The 13,382-nt window shown below is 35.2% G+C and overlaps 3 protein-coding genes across 3 annotated transcripts in view; all 3 read left to right on the top strand.

The window, feature by feature from the left end:
• LOC104704285 (carnosine N-methyltransferase-like) overlaps positions 1-2,216 on the top strand; it is an 11,077-nt gene extending 8,861 nt beyond the window's left edge. The window contains exons 11-18 of the mRNA XM_019227446.1: positions 651-717; positions 988-1,101; positions 1,292-1,365; positions 1,458-1,555; positions 1,663-1,722; positions 1,794-1,862; positions 1,951-2,004; positions 2,142-2,216. Coding sequence (XP_019082991.1) covers positions 651-717; positions 988-1,101; positions 1,292-1,365; positions 1,458-1,555; positions 1,663-1,722; positions 1,794-1,862; positions 1,951-2,004; positions 2,142-2,201 — 596 coding nt within the window. The 3' untranslated portion in view covers positions 2,202-2,216. The remainder of the gene's footprint in view (positions 1-650; positions 718-987; positions 1,102-1,291; positions 1,366-1,457; positions 1,556-1,662; positions 1,723-1,793; positions 1,863-1,950; positions 2,005-2,141) is intronic.
• LOC104700241 (putative B3 domain-containing protein At2g27410) lies at positions 3,963-4,999 on the top strand. The gene is made up of 2 exons (XM_010415726.1): positions 3,963-4,055; positions 4,243-4,999. Exons 1-2 carry the CDS (start codon positions 4,000-4,002, stop codon positions 4,997-4,999), a joined length of 813 nt encoding a protein of 270 aa, XP_010414028.1. The 5' UTR covers positions 3,963-3,999.
• LOC104700240 (cysteine-rich and transmembrane domain-containing protein A) lies at positions 11,417-12,150 on the top strand. Its single transcript, XM_010415725.2, has 3 exons — positions 11,417-11,554; positions 11,650-11,788; positions 11,945-12,150. Exons 1-3 carry the CDS (start codon positions 11,524-11,526, stop codon positions 11,988-11,990), a joined length of 216 nt encoding a protein of 71 aa, XP_010414027.1. The 5' UTR covers positions 11,417-11,523; the 3' UTR covers positions 11,991-12,150.

Below are 13,382 nucleotides of genomic sequence, written 5' to 3'. Positions count from 1 at the left end.
TTCATTATTTTGTTGTTTTCTAACACAGGTTCGTTGTATAATACGAAATATAGTTCGAGACTGGGCAGCAGAGGTAGCCATACTTTTGTTTGTCATTTTATTCTGAAAATGATGTACTTGGATCCTTTCTTTAATTTTATATTAAATTTTGTGGTATATTCTTTTTACTCACAGGGTCAGAGAGAACGAGATCAATGTTACAAGCCTATCCTTGAAGAGCTTGATTCCTTGTTTCCTAATCGTCAGAAGGATAGGTACACCGTGTTACAGCTATTTGTTCCTGACTTTTGGGTCTCTGACCTCATATCAATGCATTCTGAGTTTGTGGAAAAAGTACTTTTGTCTTTACTATTCAATATCCAAATCTGGTGGCTTGTTGTCTGATCCACAAAGTCCCGTTATAGAGACTTGACTAAAGAGACAGGACGAACTGAATAATTTGATTGAACATTTATAGTACCTGCTACATTCACTCTGCTTACAAAGTTAACAATATATGATTTGCAGCACTCCTCCTGCCTGTTTAGTCCCTGGTGCTGGACTTGGACGTCTGGCCCTTGAAATTTCTTGTCTAGGTATGCAATGCAGAAGTAATGTTTTTGTAGACTTGATGATAATAAAGTATTTAACAATTCTGTACCCTTGAGCAGGTTTCATATGCCAAGGAAATGAATTTTCATACTACATGATGATATGCTCAAGTTTCATTCTTAATAAGTAAGATTTTCTTACTTATACATTATCTTTTGTTGAGATATTTGGTCATCCATTTGCTTCAGAAAAATAGAAATCAATTTATTCCCAATTCAGTAATTCGCATTATTTTATTTTCCCATCAGCTAACCTCTAAAATTCAAACTGTTTTTCTAAATTGCTTTTGGAGAGTCCGCTATTTGATATCTTCTGTGACGTATCTCTAACTTTAGTTAAGGTAGTTTTTAAGATTTGAGTTTTCCTCATCTTGTTATTTTTGTTTGTTTTCATCAGTACAGAAGACCCTGGTGAGTGGACTTTATACCCCTGGATACACAGCAACTGCAATTCGCTTTCTGACAATGATCAACTTCGCCCTATTGCTATTCCAGATATTCATCCTGCAAGGTATGCTTTATCGAACCACAAGACTCATCTATGGGTTTTGGAATGTGTTGGTAGTTTTAGGTATAAAGACTTATCTATTTTCCTCGTAAAAACACAAGGGAATTCAGCCAAAAGGGATTAAGCAACTTGAATTGGTGATTTCATTTATGTCACTTTACTAAAAAGGTTTATGTAAACATTTTGTGAGCAGTGCAGGAATAACAGAAGGTTTCTCAATGTGTGGTGGTGATTTTGTTGAAGTATACAATGAATCAAGTCATGCAGGTAAGAAGAAACCGTGGCTACTTCCTTGTGGTTTTAAGCCAATACACCATTCCTTTTTTTTTTAATTGTAACCGTTAATACTGAATTTTCAGGAATGTGGGATGCAGTTGTTACTTGCTTTTTCATTGACACTGCTCATAACATCATCGAGTACATTGAAACCATATCCAAGATCTTAAAAGACGGAGGGGTAATTTACCTGTCACATTCTTTCCTTTCACCATTGATCCTTTTTCTTTCTCCTTTGATCTTTTTTTCTTCTTTGCTCCTGACATATCTTAATTAATTTTCCATCAGGTTTGGATAAATTTAGGACCACTGTTGTATCATTTTGCGGACACATATGGCCACGGAAATGTAAGCATTGGACTTGCCCTATGATCTTGCCATAACTTAGATATCACAATATATTTCTTGTTTCTCCTTAGGAAATGTCAATCGAGTTAAGTTTGGAGGATGTAAAGAGGGTTGCTACACATTATGGATTCGTGATTGAGGTAATAATCTACTCTATGATAATGACATGTACCTAAAATTAAAAATCTCATGTTCTTCCACACTCAGTGCTTGTTCTTACATTTGCAGAAAGAAAGTACAATTGAAACAACTTACACTACAAATCCCCGGGCTATGATGCAGGTCAGATTTTTCATGTCCCTCTGGATTTGATTATCTTTATTCTTTGGAATTCCATTATCTGAATCTATATTTGGGTGGTTGATTTCGGATCAAAAGGTGGTTTAGTTTGTAATGTTGTGTGTGTTTGTGTGTTGCAGAACCGATACTATACTGCCTTCTGGACAATGAGAAAGAAATGTGCAATAGCAACAACTTAACAAACTTTCTTTGTTCAAAAAAGAAAAAAAAAAACTTCATTCTGGACTATTTGTTGCATCTGAGGGTTTTTTTATTTTTCTTTTTCGTTTGGTGAATTAGTGGTCCAATCTAAAAACTCGCTATTTGTTTTGTTGTGTTATACTAACAAATTATGTTCTCGATTTATGAATAAAAAAGATTTAATTAGAAAAATGGACACTTTTTCATTGAATAATTTGTAAAGTAGGCACTTTATAAAATATATTTGTGAAATAGACATTTTTCTCTCTCTTCTCTAATACAGTTCTCTATTAGAGAGACAATTCAATAATTGACTCATTTAACCTTTTGTGCAAACATAAATATCCCACAAAAAAATATTTGTACAATGATACTTTATTTCTTTCTTTTTATTTTTTATCTTTTTAACTTTTTAACTTGATTTTATTATTAATTTATACAAAATAATTATAGAAATTCCTCAAAATACCATAATTAAGTTTTTTTTTCTAAAATACCACATTTTAATTATTTTTTCCAAAAACCACATAAGTTTTATTTTCAAAAATATTAAAAACACAAAAAATTGTTTTTAAGGATGTAGAATTTATTTGTTAGGTTTGGGTTTACAATTTTAAATTTAGAGTATAGTCTTTAGGGGTAGAATTTAGTGTTTAGGATTTAATGGTTAGTTTATAATATTAATTTACACTTTGATATTAATCTTAAAAATACCACATTTTAAGTTTTTTCTCCCAAAAAACCACAAATTTTTTTTGCAAAAAACAACATAAGTTTTATTTTCGAAAATACGACAAACACAAAAAAAGTTATATTTAAAGATGTAAAATTTATTTTGTTAGGTTTGGGTTGACAATTTTATATTTGGGATATAGTCTTTAGGGGTAAGGTTTAATGTTTAGGATTTAATGGTTAGTTTATAATATTAATCTACACTTTGATATTAATTTTAAAAATACCAATTTTATATTAGGGGTATAGTCTTTAGGGGTAGACTTTAAGTTTTTTTTCAGAAAACTACAAAAGTTTTATTTTCCAAAAATAACACAAACACAGAAAAATGATTTTTAAGGATGTAGAATTTTATTTATTTACACCAAACCAAGATGGTATACTAAATTCAGTTGGTACACCCCCAACGCAGATGGTACACCTCAACGCAGATGATACACCAAACCTAAATGATACACCAAAATAGCATTATTTGACATATTACAATATTTTAAATTAATTTTTAGATTTTTTTAGGTTTGGGTTCTATATTTTATATTTAGGATATAATTTTGAAGGAGTAGAGTTTAGTATTTAGAGTGTATGGTTTAATTGTGAAATTTTTTAATTAGATGGTACACCAAACCTAAATGGTACACCCAACCCAGATGGTACATCAAGCTTGAATGGTAAACCAAACCAAAACTTGAATGGTAAACCAAACCCAAACTAGTTGATATACCAAACCTAGATAGTATACTAGATCTAGATGATACATGAGATTCAGATGGTACACCAGATTCAGACGGTACACTATACCCAAATGATACCTCAGAGCCACATGGTACACTAGACCTAGATGGTACACCAGACTCATATTGTACACCGTCCATCATAGCCACATCGTATACTAGACCCAGATGGTACACCAAATGTAGATGGTATACTAGACTCAGATAATACACCAAATTCAGACTCTTCTCCCTCTTCTCGTCTTAGAGGTCGGCCCATGGTAAAACGTCCCATTAACGTGGAAGAGAAAAGTCTTAGTGACAGATCATTTTCTTCTAGCACGGTGACAACACCATGGCTGCGTGTGATCGAAAATCAAAGATCAACTACTTCCGTGGAGCCAGTACTACAAAACCCTAATTTTGATTCAAACTCTTCTCCCTCTTCTCGTCTTAGAGTTAGAGGTCGGCCCATGGTAAAACGTCCCACTAACGTGGAAGAGGGAAGTCTTAGTGACGGATCATCTTCTTCTAGCACGGTGACAACATCATGGCTGCGTGTGATGATAAAAAAACAAAGATCATTTACTGCCGTGGTAGAAAAACCTAATCTTGATTCAGATTCTTGTCGGTCTTCTTGCGTTAGAGTTCGGTCAAAGGGAAAACAACCCGTTGACATGGGAAAGAAAAGTCGCAAGAAACGTAAGGTTGAACGTGGTTTAGATGTGGAACCCAAACAAATGATTCCACCGGAGTGGCTTTTAGACGTGATGAGGAGAGAAGAGAACGGCTATAATCCAAAGCTGATCTCAACAAGGAAACTGTTTGCGAGTGATCTCAACAAACAAAAAGCACGCCTCTCAGTCCCTTTTCTGCAAGTGCATAATCCAGACTTTTTGACAGAGCAGGAGAGAATACACATACATGAAAATGCGATCGAGCTTCGTGAGGAAGGTGTGAGTGTGGATTTGGTGGATCCTAATATGAAAAAACATGCCCTTGATTTGAGGAAGTGGAATATGAATGGAAACTGGTATTATTCCTTTTGTAAAGATTGGAACCATGTACTTGAGGCTAATAAGTCGTTCGAGGTAAACGACGTCTATCCTCTCTGGTCTTTCCGATCTGGAAATGGAAAACTCTGTTTTGCTCTTGTCCCTTCTGATCAGGAGACAAGTTCCAGCCACGGAGGCGGTTCTACTTCGGGAGAATCTGGCCGTGATGGCGCTTCTACTTCCGGGGAATCTGCTCAGATACCATTACCCGTTAATCATCCTTCGCCTCCGGCCGGCAAGAGAGATTCTAGCCACTCCAGCCAAGGTTGTTCAGGAGAGAGCAGCTCTCGTTCTTCCTAATCGTACTCTGCTTATTGCTTAAGACACAAGTAAAAAGATTTTAGTTTTCAGGCAATTGTGCATAGGCTATGCGGCATAGCCTTTTGTTTTTCTTTTCCTTGTAGTGACATAGTGAGGTTTTGTCTCAGATGGTTTAGGATTCAAGCTTATGGAAATTAGTTTGGTCACTATTTCAATCTTTGAATTGATGATGTTGTTTTAAATATGGCTTAATTAATTTCCTTGCGCCAGTACGGGTCAAAACATGTTGACATAGCTCTTAATCTTAAAAGAAACATGCTACGTACTTGATACTTTCTCAAGTTTGTTGACCCAATATAAAGTTACTCACTAAAACACTATAAATAATCTCACACAAATTCTCCATTCTAATACAATCCGTCTTGAATGCCGCCGTACGTAGTGCTGTATTTTTGAAGGCCTCTTTAGTTCTTCTGTCCATATCTAGCAACGGACTAATCACATGCCCATTTCATCTCCAAACGTTGTTTGCAGAAAGGAAAACGGAGAAAAAAAAAAACTAAAACACGTTGGCCAGTTTTTAGTTCGATCAAACTATATATAAGATCTATACTGCTTGCTATATTAGTTGTTGCCTCAAGATCATCTATGTAAAGAAGAAAATTAATCATCCAAGTGTTTGAACTAAAACGAGTATATGGGATATGAACATTGGAGGGGTCTCTATGGTTACCAAATAGACAGACATGAGTAAATGGAGATCATATCATCATTATCATCATATATACGGTTATATATGTGATCTTTAAAGGTTGTTTGCAGATGAATTTGTTATAGACGTAATCGTAATGCTTTCAGATTTGACGTAATGCATACGCTTGTCCTGTGCATTTAGATTATCATTTAACCATAGCTTTTGGGTAAATTGGGAAATAGACTTGGCTTTCTTAATACAATCTTTTGCGTTAGCGCGTTATATCATCTTCTTTTTATTTTTCTAGCTAGGTGCAACTATCATAGTATTACTTTTTGGGTACCTAAAGCAAATACGTGTGATACCCACAACGCAAATACGTGACGAATATAAATTGCATTAACTGCATTGGTCGGTTCGGTTCACCAAATAACCAAACTTCTCTAACGTTGCTCCTCTTAACTTATTTGGAACTAGATTAGATACAGTAATTAAATCACAGCTTGCGATTACATTCTCACCTGATATGAAAACCAATACTTAATTTCCTTTATAAGAAAAAAATTCCATGTGCACTCTCGAAAATAAAGTTTTCGGATATAATATTTTTGGAAAAACGATCTGTATCCCCCAAAAACTTTCATATAGCACCACATCCACCCAGATTTTAAATTTCGATCTCTGTCCCCCCAACTCGTAAGTTTCAGTCCATTATCCCTCTAATTGTAAAGTTCGAAACTTCTGTCCACACATTATACTAAATCGTGGTTTATCATTAGTTTACTGTTCCGGAAAATACATTAACCGCGTGCCAACAAAATAAAACCGAATTAACCCAGAAATCAACCCAGATCGACCCGATTCAACCCGTTAAACAATACCCATTTATCATAAAATCCCCAAAACAAAAAAATCCCCAAATCGAAGAACCCTAGAAACGACAAAATCTCAATTTCCATGGATTCGAATGAGCTGGAGACGAATCAGATAGTCGTTCATAACGAGGTTACTGCTACTGCTACTGGGTCTGTTCCGCCAGAGGAAGGAGGAGAAGGTCAGCCGATCCAAGACGATAAACCCGACGATGAAGATCCAAGAGAGCGAGACACGTTTGAAATCGATAAAGCCGTAGTGGAGTTTATAGACGAACCATCGATCGTTCATGATGAGTATCCGGACAGTTCAAGTGATGAAGATGATGAAGCTTGCCGGGAGAGAAAGCGGAACAACATCAGAAAAGTAGATGGGACTTTGTACTATCACCAGACATTCTTCAACGCCATTGCATTTAAGGAAGCTGTACTCGGCCATGCTCTGAAGACTGGATGCAACATCGCACAATACAGGTATGATAAAACCAAGATTGGGTTTAGATGTGCCGGAGATGGATGTATTTGGCGCATATATTGTGCAATCACGAAGAAATGTAGGAGGTGGAGGGTGAATAAGTACATTGATAAGCATACATGTAATCCAAATGGAGATTGTGATATGTTGAAGGTTCTTGTTATCTCTAGGTTGTTTCTAGATCAAATCAGAGAAGAACCCGAGTATTTCATGCCAATGAAGATAGAATAAACCATTAAAGCGAAATGGAAGATCACTGTATCCAGGCCTCAATGTCAAGCTGCAAGGAATAAAGCATTGATATGGATTGAGAAAGAGTATGATGAGCAGTTTGCAAGGCTCCAAGATTATGCGGCTGAGATACGAGAATCAAACCAAGATTCAACTGTTGAAGTTAACACTGTGACTAACGATGCAGGAGAAGATGTATTCAACAGCTTCTATGTCTGATTTGATGTGCTCAAGAGAACATGGAAATATACTTGTAGGCCACTAATAGGTTTAGATGGAACTTTCATAAAAGGTAAAGTTAAAGGTCAGTTGTTGGTTGCTTTAGGTAGAGATTCAGATAATGCTATCTACCCAATAGCATGAGGGTGTGTACAAGTAGAAAACATAGTAAATTGGTTGTGGTTTGTGAGGAAGATCAAGGCTGATTTGGGACTAATGGATGGTGATGGTTATATCATAGTCTCTGATCGCCAAAAGGTAATAAACATTCTGATTTTGGGTTCATTGCTAATGTGTTGTATTTATTCAGTTATTAACCTCTTGCTTTTTTTTTCAGGGACTCATCCGAGCTGTTGAGTTAGAGCTACCAAAGGTTGAGCATAGAATGTGTGTCCGACACATTTATGGCAACTTGAAGAAAAGTCATGGGAAAGATAAAGAGATGAAGAAGTATGTCTGGGATATTTCATGGAGCTACAATGAGAAGGATTTTGAAGCAAACATGATCAAGCTTCAAAACTACAGTGAGAATGTCTGGCGTGATGTTGTAAAGTCGAAACCAAGAACTTGGTACCGCGCGTTCTACAAGCAAGAGAACTTCTGTGAAGATGTTGAGAATAACTCAGTCGAGTCATTCAACAACTCCATTTTGAAAGCCAGAGACAAAGCATTTGTGCCAATGCTTGAGACCATAAGGAGACTTGCGATGGTCAGGATTGCGAAGAGATCTGCCGAATCTCATGGTCACAATGGGAGATGCACGCCATATGTGTCTAAGTTCCTTGCCAAAGAAATTGAGAAAGATTCAGAATGCCAGATAAGAAAGAGCACAAGCGACATTTACGAAGCTACACTTAGTGGAATTTCTCATCGGGTAAGCTTAACTGAGAGGACTTGCACTTGTCAGAAATGGCAAATTGGTGGCATTCCTTGTGAGCATGCTTATGGAGTCATGATTAATAGGAAGTTTGACGTTGAAAACTATGTGTGTTTCTGGTTTCGGACACCTATGTGGAGGAGGAACTACACAGAAGGCTTTGTTCCACAAAGAAGACCTGCTTATTGGCCATCTACCAATCTCCCTAATGTGCATAGACCACCATCACCACCGCAGCCTGGGAGGAAGAAAGGAAAGGAGAGTAAGAAGGACAAAAAGAAGAAAAGAGGACCAAATGAGTCTCCTTTGAAAAAAGCACCTAAACAGTTGAAAAAGATAATGCATTGTGGTATATGTGGTGAAGCTGGTCACAATTCTAGGTTTCACTAAGAAGAAGAAGTCTTCTAAACAGGTTAGTATGTGTAGTTTTCTATCTATTATGCTTTATCTTCAATATTATGTGAAACTGACCTTTATTTTGCTTCATCTTGTGTCTTAGACATTTGAACCAGAGACTGTTCTATGTACTCAAGGCACTTAAGGCACTCAAGTGGAACCGTTTCAAGGAGTTGTGATGTCTCAAGGATGATCTATCAAGGATGAAGGAAGGATGAAGGATTAGAAACTGTTGAATGGGTTTGGTTTTTGTTTTCCCATCTGATTAGAGTATTTAAATCGGCTAATGTAATTGGGTTTGAACCAGTGATGCATAATTGTCTCTGTTTTAGGATGTTATTAACTCGGCTTATGTGTTGGTTTTAGGATGTTTAACTCTCTTATGTATTGGTTTCCCATCTGTTTTTTGTTATTTTGTTTCTTCTTATTTTGGTATCTCCTTTCTAAAAAAGGTTAATAACAAGATGACAAGAAACATATCATAACACATAAAAGAGTACACAACAAGAAGAACATAACAACAACACAATACATAACAAAACCAACAACTACAAGCCAATTAAACTATCACTTTACTCAAACCAATCATGATCATACAACCTACAATTACAACAATCATTATTTTCTTCAGATTTGTTTTGGTTTCCGACAGTTCTTCTTATACCCTCTCAAAAATCTCTTTCTCTAGCTTCATTTGCATCCTCTCAAAAACCATCTTTTGGTGATCCATACTCTCTGTTGTAATCTGGGACACTGTTTGTTCAAGTACAGCCATTCTGACAGCCAATCTCTCGATCTCATCTAACAATGCTTCGTCAATCCACTTAAAATTGTGGTTATCATCAATGAGCTACAAAACACATAGAATTAGAGTGAAATTTTGCTAGAAACAATCCAAAAATCAAACACATTACCTTAAGTGATGCAGCATAACGACAACGATAGTAACGGCGGTATGGATTGGCAGCGGACTTTGAAATCAACGCCATGATACTAGCTCCACACCAACACGTCTTCGGTACACCCAAAACTCTTCTTCTCTGTTGGACATTGGATGTTCCACTCGAAGCTCCAGATGAATTACTCATAGCAGAGCAAAGGAGAGCAAAATTGAAAACTAGGGTTCTTAATCTTTTTAATTTCGGGATTCTTCTCAACGGTATATATTTCGAGATGTGAATAACTCTAATCGGGTCGTGAATAACTCTAATCGGGTAGTGAATAATACTAACCGGGTCTCAATTCGGTTTACCGTTTTTGGTTTTTGGTATCGCATTGGTTTTATGTGATAAACCACGATTTTAGCATTCTATGGGAACATGGGTTTCGAACTTTATAATTAGGGGGAAACTGGACTGAAACTTATGAATTGGGGGAACATAGATTGAAATTTAAAAACTGGGTTGATGTGGTGCTATATAAAAGTTTCTGGGGGGATACATGTCGTTTTTCCAATATTTTTTAACGGAAAGGAAAATAGTAAGTTGTATAAACCTGAAAAGAAACTATTTTCAGAATAAAAACATGTAGCTACTATTCTGTCTACATTGTTAAGTTGTTTAATAGTCAACATTGTGACTTGTGAGGGTTAATTAGTTGTACTATTCTTTCTTTTTCTTAACATGCAAATATTCCTACAGAGAAAGAACAAAACTTTTTTTGCTTTGAGAAAGAAAATAAACTATTTATCAAACAAGTAAAGGAATAAAGGCATGCTGAATTTATATTCTAATTTAATTAAAAGCAATATTTTTATATAGAGATACAAGATCAAAACACATATATATGTGATCACATTAATATATAGTTTCTTGAGTAATAAAACTTCTCCAATAGTAATGATCCTAAACTCCATATCTGGATTACCTATAGAGGCTTTTTTTTTTGTTCTAAACTATTTAATAGGCCATTAATTAAAAAAAAAGAGTTTATTAATCACAAAGAAGTGGAGCAAAGTAAAATAGATCAAAAGGAAAAAAAACCAACTTGCATTGTCTTGTTTTTATTTTGGCGCGAATGGTTATAATTATTTGTTAAAGGAAGTGCAGTGAGTCGAAATTTATAGCTAATATATATAATGAATTGTCATTTTCACAAACTGTTTGATGACCCGTTGCCATATATGTTATATGCAAAAGAAGCTTGCGTTATATAAACATTACGGCTAAAATCTGAAGCTACCGCGAAACCATCCAAATTTTGACACGTTATCATCCACTACTATTTTTTGTTTTGTTATAACAATTATGCTGTCTTCATCATTTCCAACAAAACATTCTTCGGGAAAAACCAACTCAAAATCTAATTTTACAATTATTTTATTTTTCATCACCAATTTTACAATTTTCATATCGTTGTGGTGTTATATTATTTTTTACAATTAAATATAATACTTTTAAATAAAAAATATATTCAGTTTTCTAAAATATTAAAATTAATATTATTATTCCTTGTATGGGTGAGTAAAATAATCTAGTTATTCTTAAAATTATTTAATGTTGATTTACACTAATTTTTTTTCAAAAAGGATGCTTCGTAGCCGTTTTCGTGCATCATCGTTGATTCGTTGGGGTTGGAAGGAGACTTAGCAACCAAACTAATGCTATCTGACGGTCCTCTCACGCGGTTCTAACAAACCGACCTTCTTAATCATATCTCTCCTTACCTATATATACACATGACTATATCTTCATTTACAAATATCATTCGATTCGTATCATTTTCATACATATAGCTCTTTACATACGACTGTCCTCTACCGCCGCCTTTTCAAAGAGATTCTATACAATTTGTTCGAAGATGAGCCAATACAGCCAAAACCAATCAGCAGGTTTGTTTATACGTCTTCTTTACAAATTAAGAATCATGTGTTATAGATTTATGGTATAAAACTAATGTGAAATGATCTGTATATATAAATTATAGGAGCTTATCCTACGCCGCCAGTGTCTACTGGTCCCTACGTGGCACCGCCACCTCTCGGTTACCCTACAAACAATACGAGTTATGTAACAGCGGCTCCGGTCGAGACAAAGTCCAAGGGTGATGGATTCTTGAAAGGCTGGTTAGTTTCTGATCTCTCTCTCTCCTTTGAAAAACTTTAATTTTTTTTTTTCAGTAACTGGCCCCGCTCGTTTGGTTATATTACGAACCGGATCGGTTATTTTGTGTTGAAACTTAAAAATATTGAGAAATAATTTTTGTTCTTCTAATAATGTAGTCTTGCGGCCATGTGTTGCTGTTGTGTCCTCGACGCCTGCTTCTGAGCTCGGAGGAATTCGACGGTTTCTTTGATATTCGTGCAAATTAATTTATCATTGTATTTTATCACATTTGGACTTCATATTTGTTGATTCAATTCTATATTACTCTTTGGTTTGTAATTGCGGAATTTCTTATCTTAATATATCAGTTTTTTTTTCTTTATAGTTATTACATCATAATTAACATCCATAAACCATATTCTAGATTGACTTTATTACTGGTTAATTTAGTCAACCTGAACTAGATATCAATATAAGAAAACTATATATATTAAGCCAAATTAAGAAACAGAATATAAACTAGAGGTGAGATTACAAACACTGACAAATACGATGTGTATATTCCGATATACCCTGAAAGTGATCACTAACACAAAAATCGAAGGCAACTCCGAAAAAAAGAGAAGGACGATTATGGTGAAATGTATGAAGCCAGATCAAGCTGTTATCCTCTTGCAAGGACGATAGGCCGGTAAAATTAAAGGCGGTGATCGTTAAATCCTTCGCCTACGGACTTATTGTCTCGCCGCTGGATTGAAGAAATACCTAAGCAAAGTCATCCGCAAACATAGTCATATATATTTATAACTTTTTGTTGTGAAAGATACTTAGTCAAACTTTATTGTAAAAATATATACATGTGATCTTTAAAAACGGGTGCAAAAAGATGCTTGCGAAGATACGTACGTTCAAATTGACACGTGAACAATAATTAATGTAGTCTTCAATCTTCATCATCAATTTCGACAAAAACCAACTCAACTTAATTTTACAACTTTACTTCATCACTTTGAACAAGTTTACTATTTCTCCTTATTAATAAGATTTTTGTTTTTTTGGTAGAAAAATATATTCAGTACGAAATACTACTATACAACTTTCGATATCACTAATTAAGATATAAAACATTTTTTCATTTCTTTGTTGTGTTTTTGAAATACTATATATACAACTTTCGATATCACCAATCCCACACTAAATTCCAAACACAATAAAATATGTCTTAAACGGCGTAGAGTTGTGTTTTTGAAGGCCCTTTAGTTCATCGGCCACATTTATGAAGAGCCAATCCCGTGAGTCCGTGACCATTTCATATCCAAATTTTCGTTGTGGCAGAGAATAAATTTTGTATCCACCCATGCAAAACTGTCAACTGCTGTCAAGTCAAAGTAATTTTGCAATCATCACTGCAAGAGCTTGCGCGGTACATCATGTTTTATTCTGCGGGTCATCAAATCATCACGTCCGTACGTACGGTTTGTGCGATCTTTGAATATTGCTTCCCTGAATAAACTAGACGTTTTTTTTTTTGAACAACCGAATAAACTAGACGTTATGTTTTCAGATTTGACGTAATTGAATATGGTCAAACTTGTGCATGAGAATGTGTCGTAT

The sequence above is a fragment of the Camelina sativa genome, chromosome 7 (genome assembly GCF_000633955.1).
Source record: "Camelina sativa cultivar DH55 chromosome 7, Cs, whole genome shotgun sequence".
NCBI classification, from domain to species: Eukaryota; Viridiplantae; Streptophyta; class Magnoliopsida; order Brassicales; family Brassicaceae; genus Camelina; species Camelina sativa.
The sequence above is the reverse complement of the archived record's forward strand: the minus strand, read 5'-3'. Positions and strand labels throughout refer to the sequence as shown.

Coding starts and splice junctions, on each gene's coding strand:
- LOC104700240 (XM_010415725.2), top strand. CDS start 11,524: ATGAGCCAATACAGCCAAAACCAATCAGCAG. Junction 11,555..11,649: donor CAGCCAAAACCAATCAGCAG/GTTTGTTTATAC, acceptor TATAAATTATAG/GAGCTTATCCTACGCCGCCA. Junction 11,789..11,944: donor GATGGATTCTTGAAAGGCTG/GTTAGTTTCTGA, acceptor CTAATAATGTAG/TCTTGCGGCCATGTGTTGCT.
- LOC104700241 (XM_010415726.1), top strand. CDS start 4,000: ATGGCTGCGTGTGATCGAAAATCAAAGATCAACTACTTCCGTGGAGCC. Junction 4,056..4,242: donor TTCCGTGGAGCCAGTACTAC/AAAACCCTAATT, acceptor TACTGCCGTGGT/AGAAAAACCTAATCTTGATT.